The sequence below is a fragment of the Pleurodeles waltl genome, chromosome 12 (assembly GCF_031143425.1).
Source record: "Pleurodeles waltl isolate 20211129_DDA chromosome 12, aPleWal1.hap1.20221129, whole genome shotgun sequence".
NCBI classification, from domain to species: domain Eukaryota; kingdom Metazoa; phylum Chordata; class Amphibia; order Caudata; family Salamandridae; genus Pleurodeles; species Pleurodeles waltl.
In genome coordinates, this window is record NC_090451.1 from 663,419,519 (window position 1) to 663,447,025 (window position 27,507).

At 45.0% G+C, this 27,507-nt stretch overlaps 1 protein-coding gene across 2 annotated transcripts in view; it reads right to left on the reverse strand.

Moving 5' to 3' along the window:
- The window catches only part of CLK2 (CDC like kinase 2), a 40,933-nt gene extending 20,698 nt beyond the window's left edge, over positions 1 to 20,235 (reverse strand). Inside the window, exons 1-5 of one of the 2 annotated variants that reach the window (XM_069218434.1) lie at positions 20,050 to 20,235; positions 3,880 to 4,046; positions 2,879 to 3,113; positions 534 to 627; positions 32 to 98 (exon numbers count right to left, since the gene is read on the reverse strand). In XM_069218434.1, coding sequence (XP_069074535.1) covers positions 32 to 98; positions 534 to 627; positions 2,879 to 3,113; positions 3,880 to 4,046 — 563 coding nt within the window. In that variant the 5' untranslated portion in view covers positions 20,050 to 20,235. The remainder of the gene's footprint in view (positions 1 to 31; positions 99 to 533; positions 628 to 2,878; positions 3,114 to 3,879; positions 4,047 to 20,049) is intronic. The other variant, XM_069218435.1, reaches the window with a different exon arrangement.
- Between the last annotated feature and the right edge of the window lie 7,272 nt (positions 20,236 to 27,507).

Below are 27,507 nucleotides of genomic sequence, written 5' to 3' on the forward strand. Positions count from 1 at the left end.
GAGTTTCGTGCATACAGATTGGCACACTCACCTACGGTGGTCGATGCATTCCACAACTCTACCAAAAGTTCCTTCACCTAGAGTACTGACTATTTCATCTGAAAATGAAAACACAGACACAGGATGAGATTCAGATCCGAGAAATAGACTGCAGCTTTTAATAAAGCAAGATCTGGCAAAGAGGAATGACCATGGCGAACGCTTAAATAAAAAAAAGCACTCGCCGGCGCAAAACTAAATATAATAAAGATGCCACAACAGCAATGGGGCCGTAATGTCTGAAGCAGAAGGCATAAACCAACTGCACGAGTAACTTGCTTTAAAAATATGTTTCCTGTACTTCATGTAATAAATCAAACAGTATAGAAGGGAGTATTTAAAATAAAGAAGGGAATGGGAGTAAGGAGGGAAAGGTGTAAAAGCAAAAAAATAAAAAAGGGAAAAAGAAAAATATAAAAAGATAGGAAGACAGGTCTGCAACTTTTTGGGGTATCTTAACTAGAGAGCTAAATTATGTTACGATTTGGCTGTACATCTTTCTTGTAGCCAGTCGCCGATGTGATAGATCAGGTGGCCTTCAACGTCGTCTTCCACACTCTTGCCCCTTCTTGTGCTTTGTCGGCTCCGCTGTTATCATGTCAATCCAGGAAAATTCGTCATTCACCAGCCAATCAGATTTTTCAAACCAGCGCAGTAGCCAGCGTCACATTGGTTGGTTTGGACATTCACAATGTTGTTTGAGGAGTAGGAGGAGGGGTGCAGTAGATTCCAGGCCAATTCATTCGGCACATAGGAATATATAACGATAGGGATATTGCAAGGGAACATGTCAAGATACAATACACTAACTCAGAAATAAATAAAAAAAAAGAGAAAGAAAACATTCTGCTTTGTTGCAAAGAAAAAATAAACCTGTAGACCCACCCCGACCCAGTGCAGCAGAACGAAATAACAGCTGGACCATGGGAAAACACTCCCCATACCCTGGGACAAATACTATGACAGCAGTACCAGGCTTTCATTGTACAGGTCAGAGCTGCCAGAAAGGCTGCGTTGTATTTAATTACCTTAGGAGAATGAACAGTAACCATGGCTAGCTTTCAGTGAGAAACAAACCAACCAAGGTTGAGAATAACTATTGTAACTGAAGTAAATATTGTCATGAAATAAATGTTTTGGAAACTTAAAAGCATCTACTGATGCACAAGACAGCTGATAGAAATTTATCACTTTCTGCTTTAAAAAAGAAAAAAAGCAACAACAAAAAAGCATTGGGTCCATGTTTAAAATTAATCTATTAAATTGACCCAGGATAGGACTGAAAATACAGCCTTTCTGACAGCACCATTCTTGCTGTACAATGGGTTAGACTCCAGCAGCCTAAATGAAAAGGTTAGGGAAAGGAAAAGTTTGGTGCTGAACAGTGCATTGAAGGACCTCGGGCTCCATTATTAGTTACTCTGGGTAACTGATGAGTCTTAAAAGCTGCTTAAAAGCAGTAACAATTAAAAGGAAGGCTGATACAAAGAATCCAGGCCCCCAAAAAAAGATAAATCATTACAAAAGTTGGGAACAAATTGGTAGAGATTCCAACACAAACTAAGTGTTTCCCACCAACACTGACCTAGCACAAAATAAAGCCAAGTAGGAACTCTTTGTCAAGATCAACCTTCTGAAAAACCTTAGGAGCAACAAGAGACAACACTAAAAGTGAACAGCTAGATTAAAGGTAAAGCAGGTGCCAAGGAGATGCATTACAACTGGTAAATGCACAGCAATACTGAGATGTAATATCTACTACATTTATACTCTAAATAAGCCAGCAATGTATCAGTCTCCTTTTGGAGCAGAACCACCAAGAGTTAGTCTTCTGTTGTCCTATTAAGATTTCTGGTCCAGTAACACTAATCAAGTTAACACAGGCAGGCTCTTCAGGCCTACTGAGAGAAATAGTTTGCAAACTGGCTCACACAGCAACCTGCTAGCCAGACCCCACAAACACCTTTGACATTAGCTTCAGCACCACCAAGTGAGTCTTCAAATCAAAAACTTAACAGGCCGGCATTTTCACAATTTGAGAATCATACCAAATTTTGGGACACCCACCTCTTTAGGCAACAGTGAGGAGAATCTTTAAGGCCTACAGGAAAATCGGTGTGGTTGAACGGCATTATGCTCCTAAAGTGTTCATGGATTTTCAGGTTATCAGGCCAATGCCACGGGAAACCATGAGAATGCCTTACAATGTTCATGCTGTTGTCTTCAACTGGAGCTTTCTTAAAAGGCAAGTCAACTGAAACCCTTGACTGAAGCACACCACCAAGCAGCCACCTTATGTGTTTTGTGACAGACATCAAATGGAACAAGATTTAAACTTGCATTAAATTTGAATATGTGCATGTTGCCACCTACCGATTTAAGGGTGAACTTAGGAAATTAATTGTTTCTGGACCATTAATTAATCGGCATTTCAATTCCAAAATGTACTGTATTGTACGCATTTTTGTTTTTTTTGAATGGTTGCTATCAGTGTGCTAAAACGTTATTGACAGCTAAGAACAAAGGATATCACACCACAGAAAGACCAAGATTCTGTCCTAAAGAAGAGCAGTTAAGTTACGCAAGACCCAGTGATGGACGAGAGTTTGTTCATGGCAAAGAGTCCTTCAAGGCCCTCTTGGTTGATGCTTAAGTGTCAGCCTTTACCACTGATCTCACTAACTCAACACTATGCTACACAAAAAAAATAAAACCTTCCTTGACATGCACGATCCCAACTGTAAATAAAATAATTTTTCAACTTACCAAATCTTCATGAACCTTTAAAAAAGAAAACTGTGTGGGCTTACCACTATTTAAAAGACGATAGATTACTCACCGACGAAGACTGGCTACGTGACCTGGTTCGGCGCCTTCTCCGCCGTTGCTTACGCCGGCTGCTTTTGCAGCTCCTGTAGCTTTCATCGCGGTCACGTGAACGGCGGTAGTCGTAGGAATGACGGTAGCCTGATCCACAGTAGCCTTCACAGTGGTCTCTGCTGTACTCGCATCGTCTGTGGTGGTCACAGTAGCGTCGGTCGCAGGGTTTTCGATCCGAAGAACGACCATCATAGCTGACACAAAACCAAAGTAATTACCAAATATTGTTCGACAGCTATTCTAAATGTGACTTATTCTTGCGCTCTATTTGCAGAGCAGCCGGAACAGAACAAGTAGTACACGAATAAGACTCTCCAAAATAAATAAATACGTTGTTCAAATGAAACAGGCACGGAAATGAAAAAACTGTGGCATCAGAACAAGAGCATCATTGTAATCCTTTGTGCAGCAATAATTAGGGGCTTTCAATTTGACAGAGCAATAATGATACTCTAACCTCACAAGAACACCTAAAACAACCAGCAAACCTCAATCGGTTTATCTGCAATGAAATGTTAGTACACTGGAACAAGTCACCACCCACACTGACCAGAATTCTCAAGAAGATTCAGCCATCACTGGGAAATCTTGAACAAAAAAAAGTAGAAAAAAAAAAAGAGGAATACATTTATAAAAAAAAAATAAAAAAAAAAAAAAACTCTACAAAACATACACCGAACTGCATTTCTACAGATCTGTTATTACCAATTTGATCCCTGGAAAAGACAACTGATATAGGAACAATAACTGTAAAAACGAACAGTTTAATAAGGTTTCATCCATCATGACTAACAAGCATGAAGTCCAGATGTCTGAGGAATGTGTGCGCTCCATTTCGAAGCTCCCACTAGAAAACCATACTGGTAACTGGTGCACGGCCAATTATCTTTTCCAGCTGTCTCTCCCACTCAAAAAAAAAAAAAAAAAAAAAAAGGGGGGGGGGGGGTGCTCCAAGCTTACCTTCTGGAACGCACATAGCTGTCTCCGCGGCGATGCCGCCGGACCCTGTCACTGCTGCTAGAACGGGACCGGCTTCTCCTCCTCTTGTGTTTACGGCTTCTGTAACGCTCTCGAAAGCTACCTCTGCTGCCACGCTCCGAAGAACGGTACCTTCTTGAATGCGGCATCTGTAGATGTAGAGTACCCGTTAAATGGGCAGATCATGGAAAATCAAACATCTGTTCTCAATCACAGACAATAGCAAAGATTCTCCGCTTAAGAACGCTGTCTGGCCTATATAATGTAGCAAAACTTGAACAAAAGCAAACCTTAATATCACATATACAACTGTGTATTCCATTTCTTTGCCAAAATAGTACAACTTATCTCCCATATATCTAAATCTTAACTAAGGTCATTAATGACAAATTAAAAAGACTTGAATTGCTCTTTCCTCTGGTCTGATATGAGACTGAATCCGGCCCAGCCTTTCAGAAACAAGTCGTGTTGACGAACCTGCACCTCTACTGACATTTTGTGTGTGTTCTGGCACGCTAACAACTTCCCTCAGCTTGCAAACTATAGGACAGTCATGTGATGGACTTTTTTCACAAGCGCGTTGTTTAGAGGAAACCCTGAAGGGGAATGTATTCTTTGTCATGTGCCATCCCTTCACCCGGTCCTTCTTTTAAAGTCATCAACAGTCCAAGGTCTGGCATTTAGCCTTTTCTTTTTATATTAAGTGTTTGCTACCATGTGTCAAGCATGTTAAGTTGGGTTGTTAACAGTCTAGGCTGCACCCAGGGGCCATAGACAGTCACAACACTCACCGGAGCCATTAAATCAGAGTCCTAGTTGAGTAGGTTCAGGCTGCCCTGGGGGCACATCCTGTAGCAGAAGCCGCTGGCGCAGAGTGCAGTGCGACAGGGTGAAGGAAAAGGGCCTCGGGTGGGCGGTGCTCTGGAGAAGGGGTCCATAACAGATGACAAACAGGAGTTAAGCAGCCCTTCAGATTCAACGCGGGCCACTGCACCCAACAATGGATGAAATGTAAACTCAAAAGATTTACAAAAGACCCAGACCGCTGCAAAGCAAAATCAAATGAGGCAGAAGGTCAAGCACAGCGTGATAACATGTGCATTACCAGGCTCCCTGATGGGGGAAGAAGGACCAAGTGTCGACCTATTCCTCAAAGACAGGTTGGCAAACATGTCTTGGAGTGGATGAATTCCATTTTTCTTCAATCAATGGGCGCACAGGGTTCCTACAAAGTAATCACTTCCTGGCGCACCTCCCAGACCAGTGGTGACGCGGCTCTTTAAAGACCAGATAGAGCCCATATCTGGCAGGCCTGTAAAAGCAAAGACCCATGGCATGTGGAAAGCAGAATAATAAATATATACCAAGATTACACTTTGGACGTCAGAGACAGAGGCTCCTTCTTGGATGAAGAAATGACCACTGCGCCAAATGAGTAACAAATATTCCCGGCTAAAATTAGGGTGAAGAACTCTAGTAAAGTCCATCTTTTTCACATTGCGTAAGAAAGCAAGTGAAGTTCCGGAGTGCGCAAAAAGGAGCCATGCCACCATGTGTGCCGGACCAGCAGTAAAACTGGAAACACTAGGACGAAGCAAAGATTTTTACGGGGCTTGGGGGGGGTGAGATTAGGAAACCCTAAAAGGAACAGACAGCCACAGAGCCATGGTGGAGGCAGAGGTTGAATTACACAGTAACTGGGAAACAGCGCAGCATGCGTCCCCAAGGCAAGTGGACGAGCAAATCAAGCAGGATCCGAGGGCCAGGACGACCATAAACGTAATGACATTCGATCGGATCATATAAATAGGACACTTCTAACCTTTAAATGTTGCATCTGTTGTTGATGTTACACTGTTTATTCATATTTCGGAGTAGACAAGATTTTTTGCTCTTGTCGTGGCGGTTGGGGGAGTATAGGCTACTACACTGTAGAGGGGGGCGAGGGTCATGGAGGTAACACCAGAGGCCAGACCTTTCGCACAGAATTTTTGTTACACTATGTCACTGACATTTCTTGATCAAACCCAGACGAACGAGTTACTTACCTTCGGTAACGACTTTTCTGGTGGATACATTAGCTACCTGTGGATTCCTCACCTAATGAATACTCCCATGGCGCCAGCATTCGACGGAAATCTTCTTACTAGTCTCTGCACGTCGACGAGGACGTCACTCTAGCCCACGCGACGCCGTCTGACGTCATACAGGCAATAAGAGGTCCTCGGCGACGTGCCGATGACAGTACCAACATTTTTTACGTGCATGAGAATAATAATAACCCAATGTAATGAAAGAGCAAAGCAACATCTCTTAATATTGTAAATCATACAACATTGCAATAAAATAGCTGTAGATTTAATATAACTTTTTTTTTTTTAAACAAATAAATATATTTATACATACGAATCATGTATATACACAATATATATAGATTTATATATAAATATACACATATATACAAATATCATATATGCAAAATGTATTGCAACTTTGAAGACCAAAAGGAGCACACTCAAGGATTGCTTGGAGAGACCAAAAAGGCAACGGGGAGGTGGGTGGGACCGTGAGGAATCCACAGGTAGCTAATGTATCCACCAGAAAAGTCGTTACCGAAGGTAAGTAACTCGTTCTTCTGATGGATACAACTACCTGTGGATTCCTCACCTAATGAATAGAGTCCCAAAGCAGTACCACGCCCGGCGGTGGGTGCCTAAATGGTCAAACCAAGAAATCCTGCAGCACTGACCGTGCAAAATGACCGTCCCTTCTGACCTCAGAGTCCAAACAGTAATGTTTCACAAAAGTGTGAAGGGACGACCAAGTTGCGGCCTTGCAGATGTCGACCACAGGAACACCCCTGGCCAAGGCCGAAGAGGCCGACTTAGCTCTGGTGGAGTGAGCTCTAATGCCCTCAGGCGGATCCTTCTTTGCCAAAGAGTAACAGATTTTAATGCAAAGAACAACCCACCTGGAGAGTGTTCTCTTGTGGACTGCCTTTCCTCTCCTCTTGCCCACGTATCCGACAAACAGCTGATCCTCCAGCCTGATATCTTTCATTCTGTCGATATAGAAGCTCAACGCCCTTTTTGGGTCCAGGCGATGTAGTCTTTCTTCCTCCTTTGAAGGATGAGGCGGAGGATAAAACGTGGACAAAGTGATTGTCTGAGCCAAATGGAAGGGTGAAACAACCTTCGGAAGGAAAGCAGCCTTGGTCCTCAACACCACCTTATCCCCATAAAACTTTATATAAGGGGGTTTAACCGATAAGGCCTGCAACTCACTCACTCTCCTTGCAGATGTTATAGCTACCAGGAATACTGTTTTAATAACCAAATACCTTAAGGGGCAAGAATGCATAGGCTCAAAAGGGGACCCCATAAGGAAAGTCAGGACCAAGGACAAATCCCATTGAGGCATAACGAATGGTTTTGGAGGATATTGATTCAGAAGACCTTTCAAGAATCTGAGAACAATAGGGGATTTAAATAACGATGGTTGGTCTGGAAGACAAATGAAGGCTGACAAGGCCGACAAATAACCCTTAATGGTAGCCACTGCACAACCTTTCTGCGCTAGAGACAGTGCAAAAGACAAAACATGTGACAGATGAGCATGTAAGGGATCAATCTGTCTCTCTCCACACAACAAATTTAGACCACCTATTAGCGTAGATAGATTTAGTGGAGTGTCGCCTGGCCGCTAAGATAACATCCACTACATCAGGCGGGAGAGAGAAGGAACTCAGGTTGCACCGTTCAATCTCCAAGCATGTAGGTGCAGACTCTGGAGGTTGGGGTGTAAAACCTGCCCCTGCGACTGCGAGAGGAGGTCTGCCCTGAGACGGAGCGGAGGGCACAGTGAGAGTTGGAGAAGGTCGGAGTACCATACCCTCCTTGGCCAATCCGGAGCTATTAAGATGACTTGGGCCCGGTCTTGGCGAATTTTCCTCAACACTCGAGGAATCAAGGGTATGGGGGGAAACGCGTAAAGCAACTGGTCGCACCAGGTTATCTGAAACGCGTCCCCCAACGCTCCCTGCATCGGATACTGGAGGCTGCAGAATAACGGGCAATGCGCGTTCTCCCGAGTGGCAAACAGATCTATCCGAGGAAACCCCCACATCTGGAAGATTAAACAGACTTGATCTGGATGGAGACGCCACTCGTGGTCTGCCGAGAATTGGCGACTGAGACTGTCCGCACGTACATTCAAGACCCCGGCCAGATGATTTGCCACCAAGCAAATCTGATGGTCCTTTGCCCAGGACCATAGCCGAAGAGCTTCTCTGCAGAGGAGGTACAACCCTACTCCGCCCTGTTTATGTACCACATCGTGGTAGTATTGTCCGTCAGGACCTGTACCGACTGACCACGAAGGGATGGGAGGAAGGCCTCGAGAGCCAGACGTACAGCCCGTAACTCCAACAGATTGATATGAAACACCTGTTCCTCTGGAGACCAAAGCCCTTTGATCTCCAGATCCCCCAGATGAGCTCCCCATCCTAGGGTGGAAGCATCCGTTATGACCGTGGCCACTGGTGGCGACTGCGCGAACGGCTTTCCCTGTGAAAGATTGTTGCCCGCAATCCACCACTTCAATTCCACAGCAGCATCTCTGGAGATCTTGACAGTACCTTCTAAATCTCCCTTGTGTTGAGACCACTGCCTTCGGAGGCACCACTGAAGAGCCCTCATGTGCCAGCGAGCATGCGTGACCAACAGAATGCAGGAGGCGAACAGACCGAGCAGACTAAGGACCTTGAGGACTGGAACTACCGCTCCAGTTCGAAACATTGGAACCAATTCCTGAATATCTTGAATCCGCTGAGGCGGAGGAAAGGCTCGACTCAATGTTGTATCCAGTACTGCCCCTATGAACAGGAGGCGCTGAGAGGGCTCCAGGTGAGATTTGAGCACGTTCACCGAAAAGCCCAGGTCGAACAACAACTGGGTTGTTGACTGCAGATGATGCGACAAGCTCCGGGGACGTGGCTTTGATCAACCAGTCGTCCAAGTAAGGGAATACTGCTATCCCCTTCCTTCTGAGCTCCGCCGCAACCACTGACATCACCTTTGTGAAGACTCGAGGTGCTGAAGTAAGACCAAACGGGAGGACCGCAAACTGATAGTGCTGCGACCCTACCACAAACCGGAGATACTTCCTGTGCGACTTGAGTATCGGGATATGAAAGTAAGCATCCTGCAAGTCGACAGACACCATCCAATCTTCCTTGTTCAACGCCAAAAGCACCTGTGCTAGGGTCAGCATCTTGAACTTTTCCTGTTTGAGGAACCAATTCAAGATCCTCAGATCCAGGATTGGTCTCAACTGACCATCCTTTTTGGGAATCAGGAAGTATCTTGAGTAACAACCTCGACCCTTTTCCTGCTCTGGGACCAACTCTACCGCGCCCTTTGAAAGGAGGACTTGAACCTCCTGTTCTAACAGGAGGTGTTCTTCTGGACAATAAGATGGGCGGGATGGGGGGCGGAAAAGGTAGGGTATAGTCTTTTCTCACAATGCTGGTAATCCAGGAGTCCCTCTGAAAGATCTATAGGAGAGAGCAGAGGTGGGTTGCTGGAATTTCCCTCAAAAGGAGGAGGAGAAACCCCGACCAAATCCTCGAAACCTCCTAAAAAATCTGGAGGAAGTAGAAGAAGTGGCTTGCAAGCCCAGCGACTTGGCCGTGGCCCTACTCTCTTTGAACCTTTCTAAGGCCGAATCCGCCTTGGCACCAAACAGCTTGTCGCCATCAAAAGGAAGGTCCAGTAGGGTTGACTGCACATCAGACGAAAATCCTGAGTTACGAAGCCAGGCCTGCCTCCTCGTAACTACAGCAGTGCCCATTGCCCTAGCAACCGAGTCAGTTGTATCCAACCCAGATTGGATAACCTGAGTTGCAGCTGCCTGAGCGTCAGATACCAGGCTTAATAATTCCTGAGGAACCTCTGTGTGCGTTGATTTAATCTCGTCCATCAGGGCATAAATGTATCTTCCTAAAATGCATGTAGCATTGGTGGACTTCAATGCCATGCTACATGATGAGAACACCTTTTTGGATGCCATGTCCATCTTCTTCGAGTCTCTATCCGAGGGTACAGCTGGAAAAGACCCAGGAGCAGACCTTGCTGAGCAGGTGTTGGATGCCTGGAAAGAAAACCTGGGTCAGCCGGTGCAACCAGATACCTCCTAGCCACAGATCTATTGACGGCTGAAGAAGACACCGGCTTCTTCCAGACTTCCATTATGGGGTCCAGTCGCGCCTCATTGAATGGCAAAAGTGGCTCTGCTGATGTAGAGGCAGGGTGCAACACTTCCGTCAAGATGTTCTGCTTGGCTTCAGTCACTGGCAAAGGGAGGTCCAGGAAGCCAGATGCCTTTCTGATAACAGAATGAAAAGTGGCAGCCTCCTCTGTGTACTCCCCAGGTGATGACAAGTCCCATTCAGGGGAGGTATTTAGGCCACTAGCAGTGTCAAGTCCATGGAGACCCTCACGAGAATCCTCGATCTCCCCTTCCTCCAAGGCTTGTCTCTGGAACTCCTGTTCAAGGAGGCGGAGAGCAAGTCTCCTCGAGTGCAACCTCTTCTCTAACCTCGGCGTCGACATGGCGTCAGCAGACATCGAAGAATGACGCCGATCGTCTGATCCGTCAGACGCCGGGTCTACAGGCACCATAGTTGTCTTCGGCGCCGAACGAGGAGCCGGAAGGTGTGAAGACTGTCCCGGAGTCGGAGGAGGTCTAGACGGCGTCACTGGCTGAAAAGTCGGAGCCGAAGCCACCGGAGCCGATACCGGCGCCGAGCCCACATTCCCCAGGGGGAGAAAGGGCATAAAGGGTGCCGGTCGAAGTGGAGCCGGAGCACCCATGTTGAAGGCCAAAGCCCCGAAGGACCAGCCGGTCCACCACCCGGAGCAATCTGTTGGAAGATGGAAAACATTGCATTCAGGAATGCGGTACTGTCAGCTTCAGGGGCCGGGAAAGCCGGGTACTGGGGTGCCTGGTTCGAAGGCGACACAGACGCCGGTCTCGACGTCTGCAAGGACGGAGAAAACATCTGAGGCTGCGGAACCTCGAACACCGAAGGAGGATGGCCCGATGACATGGGTGAAGTCGGTGAAGCCGGAGATGGTAACAGCGTCGTCGGTTGGGGAGTGACAGTGGGACTGACTTCCCAAGTCTTCCGACGTCGAGCTGATGGAGACCTCGACCGAGACTTCTCCCTACTCGACCGGCGCCGTGAATCTCGACGACGCCGATGAGACTTCGGTGACGACGACTTTCGATGATGTCTCTTCTCCTTTTTCGACTTCGCAAGAAAAAGCTTGGCCTCACGCTCTTTCAGGGCATTAGGATTCATATGTTGACAAGAATCGCACTTGTCAACATCATGGTCGGAACTAAGACACCACAAGCAGTCAGAATGTGGGTCCGTTACCGACATTTTGCCACCACACTCACGGAAGGGCTTGAATCCTGACTTTCTTTGCAACATTGTAATTTCGCAAAGTAAAAAACGCCAAAAAACAAACTAACTGTCGATACAGCAACAGTAGCTCCCTCGAAGATAACCTTTTAGAATGGCACGGAAAAAAGGGAACAGACGTCGGCGAGGACCTCTTATTGCCTGTATGATGTCAGACGGCGTCGCGTGGGCAATTGTGACGTCGACGTGCAGAAGCTAGGAAGAATATTTCCGTTGAATGCTGGCGCAATGGGAGTATTCATTAGGTGAGGAATCCACAGGTAGTGTATCCATCAGAATTTAGTATTTAAGGGCTCCCCAGAACCTAGGAACTCAGATTCCTGCAACCTAAGAAGAAGAGGACTGCTAAGCTGAAAAACCCTGCAGAGAAGACGGAGACACCAACTGCTTTGGCCCCAGCTCTACCGGCCTGTCTCCCCACTTCTAAAGACACTGCTCCAGCGACGCTCTCCCCAGGGACCATTGACCTCTGAAGCCTCAGAGGACTGCTCTGCATCTAGAAGGACCAATGACTCCCGAGGACAGCGGCTCTGTTCACCCAAGACTGCGACTTTGCTACAAAGAAGCAACTTTGAAACAACTTGCGTTTCCCGCCGGAAGCGTGAGACTTGACACTCTGCACCCGACACCCCCGGCTCGACTTGCGGAGAACAATCACTTCAGGGAGGACTCCCCGGCGACTGTGAGACCATGAGTAGCCAGAGTTTCCCCCTCTGAGCCCCCACAGCGACGCCTGCAGAGGGAATCCCGAGATTCCCCCTGACCGCGACTGCCTGTTTCCAAGGTCCAACGCCTGGTAAAGACTCTGCAACCGCAGCCCCCAGGGCCTGAAGGATCCGACCTCCAGTGCAGGAGCGACCCCCAGGTGGCCCTCTCCCTTGCCCAGGTGGTGGCTACCCCGAGGAGCCCCCCCCTTGCCTGCATCGCTGAAGAGACTCCTTGGTCTCCGATTGAAACCTATTGAAAACCCGACGCGTGTTTGCACACTGTACCCAGCCGCCCCCGTGCTGCTGAGGGTATACTTTGTGTGGACGTGTGCTGCCCCCCCCCCCGGTGCCCTACAAAACCCCCCTGGTCTGCCCTACGAAGACGCGGGTACTTACCTGCTGGCAGACTGGAACCCCCCCCCCTTGAAGCCTATGCATTTTGGGCACAACTTTGACCTCTGCACCTGACCGGCCCTGAGCTGCTGGTGTGGTAACTTTGGGGTTGCTCTGAACCCCCAACGGTGGGCTACCTTGGACCCCGTAGGTGGTTTACTTACCTGCAAAAACTAACAAACTCTTACTCCCCCCAGGAACTGTTGAAAATTGCATTAAGTGTCTAGTTTTAAAATATCTATATGTGATTTATGTGAAAACTGTATATGCTATTTTGCTAATTCAAAGTTCCTAAAGTACCTACCTGCAATACCTTTCATGTGAAGTATTACATGTAAATCTTGAACATGTGGTTCTTAAAAATAAAGAAAAGATATTTTTCTATACAAAAACCTATTGGCCTGGAATTATCTCCGAGTGTGTGTTCCTCATTTATTGCCTGCGTGTGTACAACAAATGCTTAACACTACTCCTTTGATAAGCCTACTGCTCGACCACACTACCACAAAATAGAGCATTAGAATTATCTCTTTTTGCCACTATCTTACCTCTAAGGGGAACCCTTGGACTCTGTGCATACTATTCCTTACTTTGAAATAGTGCATACAGAGCCAACTTCCTACAACGAGCGTGAGAGCTTATAAGAGACCCAATCGAAAAACGTCTGTAGTCAAACGTATCAGCAAACGGGCAATTTACCCATGTGACAGGGTCGATTGCCAAAGTGGTAATAAAAGGGACAAACGTAAAGCATCTACCAAAGATAAAGGATTTTTGAAAGGCAAGCCCATTAACAAGTGTTAGTGGTGGGTGTGGTTAAAAGCCAACAGATAGATGACAACAGACCTAACAAGCATTTACAATGCAACGGGTCTCTCGTTTGCTCATCTTAGAGCTGATCGCGTTGTAAACTCCTAACCAGACTTGTCACTTATCGGGCAAAAGTGCATTTATGTACATAACCCGAAAAAGTGAAAATAACTATATAAAGCGCTCAACTTCTGCCAAGCAAGATCGCGCTCGTAAATTCGAGAAAAAGGAGTCCACGAGCCAGATGGAAAACAGCGAGCCTCGCATGTTTTCTGTACTTGGTCGCTGCGCTCGAGGAGGGCTAGCTACCGGAAAAGGCATGACGTGTATGTGCCTTCGACTAATGAAAGCAAGCAGATTTTATTAGGCAAGCCCACGAACCAATAAAAAACACTGACGTGAAGTTGACAGGGCTCCGAGCCCTTTTCTAAATACTAAAGCGTCTCGCTGCGATACGCATGCAACGCAGGCTCGACCCTAAAAAGGGGATAGGAGGGCCTGAGCGACATATAACAGCACGAGCATTTAAAACGGATAACAATCCATCCAACATGGACATGAGTGCACCCTCTGCTTTGTGGGATGTTTCTATATTGCACCAGCTGTTGGCAAATACTTGACAGGACTGTACTTTGGGAGCCGGAAAGTAAATGCTTTTTGGCCTGTGTGAAACTTACTACAATTTCCTTGGAAAATGGCCCTTTTGGAGTTGTTACATGTTTCAGAAATTTACAATACCCATTTCCCGACAACCAAGACACATTACACCCCTAATAATAAGTCTTTGGTGCTAGGCAATAATAATTCCGCACACTTGGATTACCATTAGAACTCCATAGAAACTAGTTAGTAAGGAAAGAGTAGTAAGTTTCACACAGGCCAGTAAGCATTTACTGTCTAGTCATCAAGTGCACAAGGATGCCTTAGGCAGAGCATGGCTGAGAGCAGCGTTCTCTAGGAAATAAATAGTTGCAGGAAAACAGACATCAAATGTTTGAGAGAATTTATAAAAATCAGAGTTACAATCTTTTTTTTCTCTCTTCAAACTACCGAAACAAAGCTCAGGGTGTCAGTTATATATATTTGCGTCACAGGTCAGTATAGAACAGCAGTAGTAATTACATCAATTAACCGTTTGCCTCAACTTTACATAATGTGACGCTTTTACGGCACAAGCACAATTATCTTAAGGCATATCGTACAACATCTAAACCCCCCCGCCCTTAGTGTGGATGTTAAGGTCCAGGATTCGAGCCCCCTCTAACTTCACACTGAGTTACCCAAACTTACTTCCATTTTGAGGGCACCCCCAGCTCTGATAAACTACTTTCTCCGTTCGTTGACACCAGTCTAGGTCAGACTCCCATTGCTCCATAGTTGGAGGGGCAGACTGACCCCACTGCCTCGCTATGTTATGCTTAGTCACCCCGAATGCCAACATTGCCCATATCTTGGCAGCAGTGCATATGTTCCAGGGTCTGCTTTACTTGTGCAGTCATCCCTGGCCTGAAGGACTGAATCACCAAGCAGCCCTACAGGATTTGAAAAAAGGTGCCCTCTTGTTTGCAGCCTGGTGGATGTATATGCTTTGTGAATTGTGTAGAAGGGATCTAGATGAGTAGAATCTGTGCAGAAGTTTTAGTTGTATCAAACGAGATCTGGCTCAGATAGCTATTTCCCTCGGGCTCTGTAGTGCTGCTTGCCAGTCCCCATCTGTTACCCCACAAAGGGATCCCAATGAATGAGATATTATTTAGGAGTTTCCTATAGACCAGGTAAATACTTTTGTCTGGTATGTGTTCTGGGAGGAGCCTATCTTCCAGAGGTGTGATAGGTGTCAACTGTTCTCCCTCTCTAATGTGGCACGGCAAGGCGTGACCCAACCGCAGGTATTTATATCTTTCGGATTCTCCCATACCCTATTCAATTGCAAGGGGTTCAAAGGAGATCCCCTAGGTGCTCAGAAGCTCCCATTTGGAGAACCCCCTCCAGGCCACCCTCCGCCCGTATTTCAGTTAATGTTCTGCAAGCTTAGGGTTCTATTTGTTTCCCTCCGGGACCTCACCACTGCCCTTGTGTGAGCTGGAAGCATTGGCTCTACTTTGTATCGATAAAGGACCGTTAAGTAATCCCTGCCCCCATTAGTGACCTGTCCACTCAATTGGATGGCTCGTCCCTGTTGGCAAATACCGGTTCATTCACCACCGCCAGTTGCGAGGCACAGTAGTAACTGACCTCCTTCAAACAACCCCCATTTAAAGACTACACTTCACAATGTGTGGGGTCCTGACATTGCACAATAGGGGCCTAAGCACTTGTTAGAAATGAGGCCTCAAGCTGGTAGTCAGTTTGCACCCTGTCCAAGTAGGGACCCTCGCTCTAGTCAGGATAAGGGAGATTATCCATCTCAGATAACCCACAAGTCACCTATACAATTTACACAGGGCACACTGATCAGCAGTGGTAAAGTGCGCAGAGACAATAAACCAGCAAAAGCCAAGTCCAGCATACTATAAAAACAGGAGGTCAGAAGGCAAAAAGACAGGTCAAACACCAAAAGATTCCAGGTCTAACAGAGCTGGATCAAATAAAGTCGGAGGGATGTGATAAGGCCTGTTTTAAAGGATATATAATAGGGGAGAGACATCCGTTTGAACAGGGATGTTTTGTCCATGAGTGACAGAGGCAAAGATCTCCAGTTTTAGTCATCAGCTTTTAGTCGCTCAATTTGTGGGGTGAGGTTAGCTCCTAGAACCTTCTGGGGACCCCTTGGGACATTTATCCCTAATTATTTAAAGCTATTTTGCACCACTAGTATAGTTCAGTGCTGTGGAAGAGCCCTTACCAATAATTAAAATCACTGATTTGGACCAGTTTATTCTGCAGTACAAATACTTGCCAAATGTCTGGAAGAACTGTAGAACCAGCACATTGTCAGTGCAGAGGGAGACACACTCCTCCCAGTCGCCATTTCCCAAGATTCTACGTATCAGGGGATCTTGACATACCCAGGCAGCCAGATGTTCTAAGACTAAGGCAAATATCATGGAGGAGAGGGGGCAGCCCTGTCTGGTTCCCTTGTATATTGAGTGCTCCATAGAGCAGCCAGAGGTCGAGTCTTGTTCTCCTATGAGGCTGTCAATCCGCATTTAATAAGGAGATCAGTCTGTAGGAGCTTCATGTGGATTGTGGTTTCCATGCCTTATGTATCACTACAATGGTAGCCATGCACTGGTCATAAAGGAGAATACCTTCCTGCAGTGCGGTCGGGAACATGGCCATCAGATGCAATGCTACTTCATTAGCCATTCCTTTATTCAGCCCGATCAGCATTCCATTAAGGCCCATGGCCTTCCCTGTCTGCAGGCCATGCATGGCCTGTGTGATCTCGTCCATTGCTAAGTCCTTCTCCAGAACCATGCATGATTCTTTTTTCAGCTTGCCGAGGTAGATAGCTCACAAGCATTCCATACAATCAACATTTCCCATGGAGGTGGCTGGTTGATATAGGTCCTCATAACAGTCAGTTAATATGTTGGCTATATCTGGACCATCTCTCAGGAGTCTTCCCTCATTGTCCTTCATCTCCAGCACCCAGAACCTTTCACGATCGCGCCCATCTAGCCACACCAGAAGTTTGTTTGCCTAGTCACAGATATATAGACGGTGCACTGAAAGGGCAGAGCTGCGAGCGGCTCCCTCAACTAGGTCCGGAGGTGTTTCTGTTTAGCAGCGCACTCTACATATTATACACATAACAGCATAACAGCACTGCCCACATGCTTTACTGTAGATCGGTGTGTCAGTCCACAAATACAGAACGAAGGGCCCAGCTGATCTGTGCGGCAGTCATGAGTCAAAGCAAGAGCAATAAACTGATTTGCTGATCCAGGCGCAAACGTACGAGGCAAACAAAGTCGGAAAGGCACCGGCTGCAGAACTGCAGCACAAAACTCAAGCACATTTGGCGCAAGGCCCCTATGTGATGGGAAATAAGGAGATGCAATACTGTCACAATACACATCACACAACGCCATGGGTTCCAAGATTGAAGTGGAACCGTGGTTTAAGGACTATGGCAATTACCTGATGATAACTTCAACTAAGAAAGGAAAACAAGAAAGGTTTATTGCCCAAACAAAAAGCCAGGACAAGAATCTAGCCAACAGTACTTATAGGTATGGGTCATGCAGTCACACTGCAATATAAAATCTTTGCCTCGCAAAGGGAACCCATCTATTTAGTGCCGACAAGTGCGGCCTTTTGCCTATGTTGAAATGCCCAAAGGGTAAAACTGGTCAACTAAACAAGATTACGGAAACAAATACTGTCTATCCGTCAAAATGTTAGGGACAGAAGGTCATTATCGGTGAGTGATGCAGTCGCAGGGCGTAGAATTTAATTTAACTGTTGAGTCACTGGCACACTCAGATGTGGAAAACGCCTTTAAGTCACAAATTGATAGTTAAAAAAAAAAGTGTCTATTCTGAGGCTTTGACCTCTGCCCACACTTAAGTCTAATGCTGTTTCCTTTATTCACAAGATACGAGATGAGAGCCTTTCAGCCTTATAAATCAATTACAAGAGCACCTTAATAGTCTGCTGACAGGCTACGTGAATCCAGGCGCAGCACCGGAGGTTTAAACTGCGTAAAAGGTCCCGAGAGAGGAGGTGGTTAATCCAGTATTAAAGTGACAGGTGTAGAATACACAATGATTTCTAAACTAAACAAGTGCGATTTACCCAGAGACCATTTTGTCATAATAGTAAGATTCATTTGTAAACCAATATTGTGCCCTGCACTAATTTCCAGCTGCATGGGTATAGCATGTTTCTTTTCAATTATGTTTCATATGTAAAGGTGGTTGATGTGAAGTAACATTATAGGTCAATCTGTAACATTATTCACACGTATCCAATGTGCTCTTAAAAACATTTGTTTCGAAGTGCTGTTTTCTGTGCATGCTCTATGGCCAGTTCTGACATCCTTCAAACTGCGTTCCAGACTCCACGATTCGGTTGGAATGCTGGATTTGACACGGACATGTACACATGTTCTCTCGGCATCGCCCAAATCTTTTTTCCCTCCATAGAGTTAAGTGAAGTCTCTATCCCGTCAATTAAGAGTAATAATGTGCAAATATCTACAAGTGAAAAGGCGTGTCTGATCTCTCCATAGGTTTGAAAATGCACGTCCTACACTCACGCAAGTCTTGAGCTCATGTTTGGTATAGGCGCCATAGAAGGTGGCTTTCACAATGGCCTAGACTGAAGTCCTTTCCTAGGATAGGCACCCTCGGAGGATTTCCAGTTTTATTTGGTGACCAATTTATATTTATAAAAAAAACAAAAAAACACACACACACTACAGAAGCCGTTTAGCCAGCAACGGTTGTAGGAAGGCTATGCCACATACATGTCTCCCTGTTTCTACTGTATTAAACACAGTTTACAATAGTACTCTATAGAGAAATTATTTCAAAAAGGCTCAGTGCCCCTAACTTGTTCTGATCAGAAATACTAGTTTGTTTTCTAAAACAATCAGGAACGTAAAGAAAGCACAGTTTAATCTGTTTCGCATCAATTTTGCATAAAATGTGATCATTGTGTTACTATCGATTCTCTAACAAGACCGAAGCCTCTTGTTTAGTGTGTCTACCTAATTTACATTACATCGTCAAACCTTCGACAATATTTTGCGTAACCTCCGGTTCTCGTTCTATAGTAAACTGAAGAAAAAGTTAATCTTGTACATATAATCAACCCTTGAGATTAATGCTCAGGCACTGCACGAGAGAAGATTACCTGATCCTATTATCGGAATGTATCTATTAAAATATGTAAAAGGCATTTGACAGCTCCTGGGTTATAAAGGAGCATTTCCGGTACTACTAAGTAAGTGTGACCACTCCAATTTCTTCAGGTTGTGTTGTAAAGTCATCATACATTTGATTTTTGCGAGTACATTCATATAAACGCCTAAAGAACTAAATGGCCGTATCAGGTGACTACATTATAGATCACATTTTGGACAAGTCAAAAGCAATGGTGATGCAAGCTGGCACGAAGCAAATTGAGGATAACGTTTGAAAAATGAAGCTTTCACATCATTTGCATAGTTGACAAATTTGTATCATTAAACGTTAAATGTTTGATGTCTGCTCTGAGGATTACAGATTCGTTTTACCATGGATGGCACTATTTGACGTACGAAACACCGTGAAATTGTTGAACGTTTTCATTCTCAGTATAAGTTTGGATGTTTATTACTCAACATCCTGTCTCTTCCCAAATATATTTTCTCCCCAATCTACCATTATGGTCCGAGTTCTCCGTTTAATTATTTCCGTTTACCGGCGATAGAGGTTGCTTCGCATGTCTTTGGCCTACGGTGTACATATATGCGCCAGTAATGTCCGCTCACTGAGTTGCAAAATGAATCCACCCCCCCCCCCCACACACACACACACACACAAGGTGCGCCAGAGCCTGCACTTTTGTTTTTCTTCCCGCCATTCCATTGATGTCAACAACCTCAAACCATAATTACAAGATCCCGCATGTCCGCTCTAGCTCTTCACATACCATTAACATTGCAATTTCTAGTATCTCACACCTCAGCAATTTCCCCCCAACAATTCTCCGTCTTCATTACCCCGTTAGCCCCCTCCGCACTGAGACGCTCTATATTAGTTCATCCTTCAACGTCGTCTCCGCCCGCCATTTTGTCTGCGCGCGGCCTCCTAAACTTACCGTCTTCGCAGCGAGCCCGGTCCGCTTATCCCAAAGGAAGTCCGTCTTGGCGGATACGTCAGCAGAGCCGAGACCCTGTGAAGCGGTCCGTCCGCTTAAACTTCCTGTACTTCGCCTCCTGATACCGATAGCGCTAGGAAACTCCCAACCTGCCTGCTGCTGCCTTCGACAGTCTCTGAGTCTTACGTGCGCGCTCCTGTCTCCCAAACACCAGTGTGCTAACTCTGCGTCATTACGTGCAACAATCAACAAGGGCCATACGCGCGCCGACGTCGTACACGTCAAGCCCCGCCCGCAGGGGTTCAACTATACCTGAGCTTGACCGTGCGCGCTCCGAAACATAATTAAATCTCGAGTGACGTGCGGCGGACATCTTGGAGTCGGACGTTATCCTCGTTTATTCAGCAATTTCTGTTTTAGGGGTTTTGGCTTTAAAACACTGGAGTCGCCCCACTGAATTGGAGGGGGTCCGGGAGTTGCATTTTTTTCTTCACTGATATTTCAAGGCTAGGAATAGTACAAGTATTTAAGTCAATCAATCCTCCCAAGTTTTCAAGCTCTATACTTGATGTATTGCTCCAGTCCTTTGAATTCTGGAACTTGTAGTCCTGTTGTATAATACAGTACAGAAGCCCAGCCCATACCAACAAGGTTAACCCTCCACATAAGCTGAGGGAAACCTTTAAAAAACTCTCACCCACCAGGGTTACCCCTTGTATGCTTCATCATTGGGTCCAAACCGTTCCGCTATGAAACAAGGCGTGCTGCTACCGAAGGGTTACGTCAATGCACTTTTGTAACCTAATCCACTATGATGGCAAAGAATAGGAGTCAAGGGTCTTGAAAAGGGTAAAATTACCTGCCTATCATGAAAATCAATATTTTAATATCTGCCCTAGTGGCAGTCTGATTAAAAACGGGGTGAGTGGAAAGGGGGTGTATAATGGGGTACATGCCTTCCTGGTCTACATGGTTCTAGCCTACCCCTAGGCTTTTCATCAGGACCAAGGTTGACTCGCTGGTGCCACTCCTTAAAGGAAAAGTATGCTAATAACAAGGTATACTGCACCTAACTCTTGTAGTGCCATTGGTACGCTGCCTGTGGAAACATAAAAGGAGAGTGAAAAATTTGCTAGCATTTGCAGTAGAATTTTCAATTCTATAAACGACACGGAGGCAGGGATTATACTTCTCTTTCTTTACTACTCTTAAAACAGAAGCCAATCAAATTATTAATAACAACATACATTAACATAAAACTATAGAGTACATATCCCATCATGCCTTGTGTCCATCCATCAATCCCATGAGAGCTGACCCTTCAAAAGTCCGATACGCTCCCACAACTTCCTCTTTCTTTGCAGATAAAGTTCATAATCTTTCCAAGATAACAATACTAAAATCGATATCAAACAGCAATTCTCCGACAGACCGACTATATGGATTCTGGAAACTTGAAACCATAATTGTCATCTCCAAGGAACGCCTGGAGAACATTCCTTCCTCTGATGTTCAAACTGTATCTCCATACAAACGTCGGAAGATTGGTCCTCATGCCGTCTTTTGTTCTGTACCTAAAACAATACATAATATTATAAACCTAAAACACTCATTAACTTCATTCATGGGCGGGTTAATCATATAAACTAAAAAGGCATGCAATTTCCTTAATCATCAACATGTTGACAATAACAGATTAAGCAAATTACATCACCAAATATTCTCCCACAATCACAGAAACCAGGGTGGGATAATCCTCACCTCTGTGTCCCTAATAGAATTGAAAATTCTTGGTGCGAATGCTAGCAAATTTTTCATTCTGTCAGGACCGGAGGATCAGATTATGCTAGTTCAAAGATGAGTAATTACCACTGAAGCACCAGTCACCACAGATTTATAATAAAACCCTTTAAAAACTGAATCTGACTACCAATCTACTGTTTCCATAATATCTTGCAGAGATGTACCCAGACCTACTGATTTCAAAGCCATAGCATCCCTCACGGAGTGTGCTACAAAGACTCCAATATCAATACCAGCTTCCTTCATGACATCTCTGACCCATCTTGCTACAGTAGCAGATGACACAGGTTTGAAAGATTTTTGTAAGGCAATCAGTAACCGCCCATGCAGATCCTTCCTTATCGGCTGTGCACTGAGTTCATAAGCTTTTAAGCATTTAACTACACAGAATTGTTCATTAAATGGAAAAGCCAGATAATCAATAGCTTTGGTCAAGGTTTTCATTCTTTTAGTAATAGAAAAAGAGACTCCCTCCGGAGTAAATACTCTACCTGCAGGATCCAGCGCCTTCACATCCGCTGTTCTCCTGCAGGAAACTAGACAAACTAACATAGCCAGTTTAGCTGAAAGCTGCTTCCTAGCCAACAAACTATTCTGAAGCCATTTCTAAAAAAAGGTTAAAACCATATTTACATCCTACAAAAAGGTATATTTAGGTTGTGGGGGATTCGACATTCTGATACCCTTCAATAATTTACAAACCACAGGGTGCATGCACACTGACATGTTACCTACCTGTTCATGCCCTTCTGCAATAGCTGACAGAACATTATTTACTGACCTGTAAGACAAGCCTTCAGAAGCCTTCATAGAGAGAAAATTCACAATGTCTGCTTCCAATGGGATCCACATGTCGTTCCATGTACCAACCGATTCAGCATTTCCAGGCTGATGCATACTGTCTCCTAGTGGATGGGCCCACGCTTGTTTGAGGAATTCTGTAGCTGACTCTAAAATGCCTGGTAAATACCCTGTTGCCTGACAGCCTCTAGACCATCAGGGAAAGCTGCTCTGACATCACCATCGGATGGAATTCCCCCAGAGGTTCCCAGAGCATGTCTTGACTCCACAGAAGAAGCAAGGATCTCAAGGATCTTCACAAGGGGACCCACAACGTCTAGCATCTTATCTTGGCATGCCTTCCATGCCCTGTCGATTCCTTTCTTGAGATCTCTGGAGTATTTTTTTTACGAAGGCTGTGATGCTGGGATCCACCTCCGGCGTAAGTGCCACCTTATCCGGCAGGTCTGGGACATTCTGCCCCAAGGTGATTGCGCACCTCCTTATCAAATGGTTTGCACAATGTATTATGTAGATAATCGGACAGCTCTCGTTCTGGGGCCCAGTCTGAAGACCTGAGATGAATGATGCTCTCAGGGTCAAAATTAAAGTGGGTAGGAGACAGGTCACAGGGAGAAGAAGATCGCTTTCTGTTTTTATCACGGCGCGATCTAGCATCCCCTGAATTTCCTGACTCAACAGATTGGGAATCAGTATCAGACCTCGAGGTCGAATGAGTGCGGTTGGTGTTGGCCGGGCAGTACTTGTGATCTTCCGCAGGTTTCTGCTCCAAGGAACAGAGAGAACCTCCTCATAAGGCTAGTGCTTGGATTGCTCTTTACATTTACAAGGAACGTCAGAAGACTCTCCTATGAAATTCGAAAGGGCAGGATTTTTGCGGCTTTGCGTTTTGGCAAATAGTTGCAATTGGGGTGTGATGGGCTGCAATGCTGCCGCTACTGCTGAATGGATGCGTCCAAGGCCTGAAGTGGGTCAGTGTCTTCATTGTACTCCCCATCCTCCTCATTAGCCTCTTCATATAAGGCCGCCCCATCAAAGAGGTTCCTGTCTGCCATTACTTGGAACAATCACGGTCCAAGTGACACTTGGCGTCAGGGGGGAGCAGCCCCAAGGTGCAAGGACTTAAAAGGAACAGATGGAACAAAAGTCTGACACAGCTACTGACTCTGTCCCCCTCAGGCAAGCCTGTGATATTATTATTAAAGCCACACCTAATCTGGGGATGTGGACGTCAAAATTGAGCCAGACATTTAACAGAGAGTGCACCCCGTTCAAAAGCAATAAATTCGGATTTGGGATGGCTGCACTATTACAGCCTCTGCCAAGGCGTCTCACTCGCGCTCTGACAACTCGAGCACGCGTGTTGCTTAGCAACGAATGCTGGCTGTCAGCAAAACAATTGCCTGACTTGCGCGTAGCCCAGTCCTACTAGAAATAGCCCAATCGGGCTATGCATGATTCCTTTGAGGCTCGTTCTCAGGCCGATTAGGGAAGACTCTGATCCTTCATGCCCCTGCGATTCTGTCGGCACAATGACGAGGAAGGGACAACCTTGACTGCAGTAGCGAGGTGAGAGCACCGATGAGCTGCCCAACGCCGTGCTCGTGGTTAATGCCACAGCTACAGTGTAGGTCTTATACTGAAGCAACAATTCACACGCGCACCGTGCTAATCCTGTCAAATAATTGCAAATAAAGACATGCACCATAAATCATACTTATCTTGTTATGAGCAGCAAAGAAAGAGGAAGTTGTGGGAGCATATCCGACTTTTGAAGGGTCAGCTCTCATGGGATTGGTGGAAGGGCACAAGGCATGATGGGATACGTACTCTATGGTTTTATGTTAATGTATGTTAATGTATGTTGTTGTTAATAATTGATTGGCTGATGTTTTAAGAGTAGTAAAGAAAGAGAAGCATAGTCTGAGCACCGGTCCTGACTTAGAATTAGCCATCCCTGCTCATAGCAGTTTTGGAAACCATGGATGGAGGCAATTTTGTAGAAAAAGAAAGTTAGCTATGTTGAAACATATTTTGGGGGCAGAAGGTAGGGTCGTTTTGAAAACACAACCAAGTAGTAGGAATGTTGACAAGGAAAACAATTCTGATGAGGAAAATGAGAGTGAGGAGGAGTATGTTGTGGCAATGAAGGTGCTTAAAGAGAATTACTGAAAAAAGATCAGTGTAGTAATGGAGAGTCATAGATTTTTTTCAAGGGCCTATTTACCTAATGAATCTATAAATCAGTACATGGTAGGATTACGTACATTGGCTGCCACATGTAAGTTCAAGGAACTGCATGAAGAAATTATAAAGGACCAACTGATAAATTGCACAGCAATCATGAAAATACAGGAATAATTGTTACATTTATAAGACTCATCGTTAGAGGAGCCCATAGTGGTGGCCAAATGCATCGAAGATACATCCTGTGATGTGAAAGTATTAAAAAGGAAAGGATTAGGGGAAGTGACTCTGCATGTTGTGGATAAAAATAAAAAGTTGGGAAATAAGTCAAGTAAAGTGATGGATGGCAAAAGAAAAACATGTTAATGGTGTGGTAGCGCAAAACATATTGCTATGTCAGGAATTTGTCCGGCTGTAAAAGTTAATTGCTTCAATCACAACAGAATACAACATTTCTCAAGAGTGTGTAACAAGGGAAAAATGGAGCATAAAAGCAGTGTACATTTTGTAAAACAAGGAGGGAAGGGTGATTCAAGGGAAAGTGAATATGGTGAGTTGGTATAAGTGTTGATGTTATGTGATATATCAGAATTGCGGGAAATTGTAGGGGCATTCGAAACCAGAATCAACTAATTGCCGGAAGTTTTAGGAGCATTAGAAACCAAGACATCGAACCATACAAAGTCCTATGTCAGGAATTTGTCCAGCTGTGAAAAATAAATGCTTAAATTGCAATAGAAATAGGACATTTCTCAAGAGTGTGTAACCAGGGAAAAATGGAGCATAAAAGCAACATACATTTTGAAAAACAAGGAGGAGGTAACGACGATTCAAGGGAAAGTGAAGATGATGAGTTGGTATAAGTGTTGATGTTACGTGACATATCAGAATTGCTGCAAGTTGTAGGAGCATTTGAGACCAGAATTAACTAATTGCTGGAAGTTATAGGAGCGTTAGAAACCAGAATCAACAAACCACACAAAGTGCGCATCGCATAATCGATGAAACAAAAGTGGATATGTGGGCAGATTCATGTTCAATATATACGATAGGAAATCAAGAAACGTGGTACAAGCTGGATGAGAAAGAATGAACAGAAACTGGGGTAGAGTTGTTTGAGTATTTTGGAAAACAATTGCCTGTAATAGGATGTTTTCAAGCATTTCTATGTTTCAAAGGAAGAAATGTTAGGAGTTGGGTATATGTAGTGAAAAAAGGAAGAAATGTACTTGGGTGGTGGGAACAAAGAGTGTTAGAAATTATGTTGTATCTTAAAGCAAAAGAACATGTATTAATTTTGGAGCAAGAAGATGTTGACAGGAGGAAAAAGGAATTCTGAAAAGCTGGGGTGCCTAGAAAATGGGACAGTGGCAAAAGCCCACAAGGTACGAAGTGTGCCAGTAGTATTGAAAGACACACTACAACAAAAAATGGTAGTACACGTTGAATTAAGGGAAATGCTGTTGAAAATCTTGCATGAAGGACATGGGGGAATGTCTAGCATGAAAAGGAAAGACTTTTGGTGGCCAGGGGTGGACCGGTCTGTAGAAAGATTTGTAAGGAAATGTATGAGTTGTTTGTGTAGTGAGAAACCCCATGAGGTGAAGGAATGTCCTGTAGTGCCCATCAGTTTCCCGTGCAAGGCAAGGCAAAATGTAGCTATGGACATTTGTGATCCATTTGTGTGGGTGAAATGTTTGCCATAGTTCTGGTGGACTATTACTCTAAATGACCAGTAGTCAATTTTGTGTGTGGGGTTAAGTCCAAGACAGTTGTTGAATTTTGTGAGGAGGTGTTGCGAAGGTAAGGTTATCCTGAATAAGTAATTACGAATAGTGGTCCCAAGTTCATTTCTGAAGAGTTTGAGATGTATCTGGAACAGTGTGGAATAAAGCATGTGAGGATGGAGATAGGACATCCTAGTGAAAACAGCTTGGTGGAAAGATTTAATAGAGTCCTAAGTGGTTGGCAGTTGCTCACTGTGCTTGCCAGGGTTGGTCACTTATATGTTACATGAAAATAAATTGAGGAAAACTTCACAAGAGTGGAAGTGTTTCTTTTCAGCACAAGCCACTTTTTTGTTTTGCCTAGACAGAGTATGCACTGTTTCTGCGATACATGTTTACATACAGTGTGCTTACAGTCCGCCCACAGCTTACCATTTGTTAGATTCATCATCACTCTCATTTCCTTCATCCCCATTTGCCATGGCATGCATGTGTCATGCCCTCTTCTTGTGTTTGGCACTACCTTGGAGCATGGACCAAGTACTTTTGTCCATCCGCAGCTCCCCTTTTTGAAGCTGTTTTTTTCTTTGTGTTCCAGCAATCCATATCAGTGATTGTGTTTTCTGGCCGTCTCTCACCTGGCTCCCATACCACTGTCCATGTAGCTTCTATTCCCTCCCACCTGTCCCCCTTCCATGTTGCTTGTTTTCCCTGCTACCCCCTGCCTTCTACTCTAAGGGGCATATTTATACTCTGTTTGCGCCGGAATTGCGTCGTTTTTTTTGGCGCAAATCCGACGCAAAACTAACTCCATATTTATACTTTGGCGTTAGACCCGTCTAGCGCCAAAGATCTTGGAGTTTGCGTAATTTTTTAGCGTGGACACCTACCTTGCATTAATGATATGCAAGGTAGGCGTTCCCGTCTAAAAAATGACTCC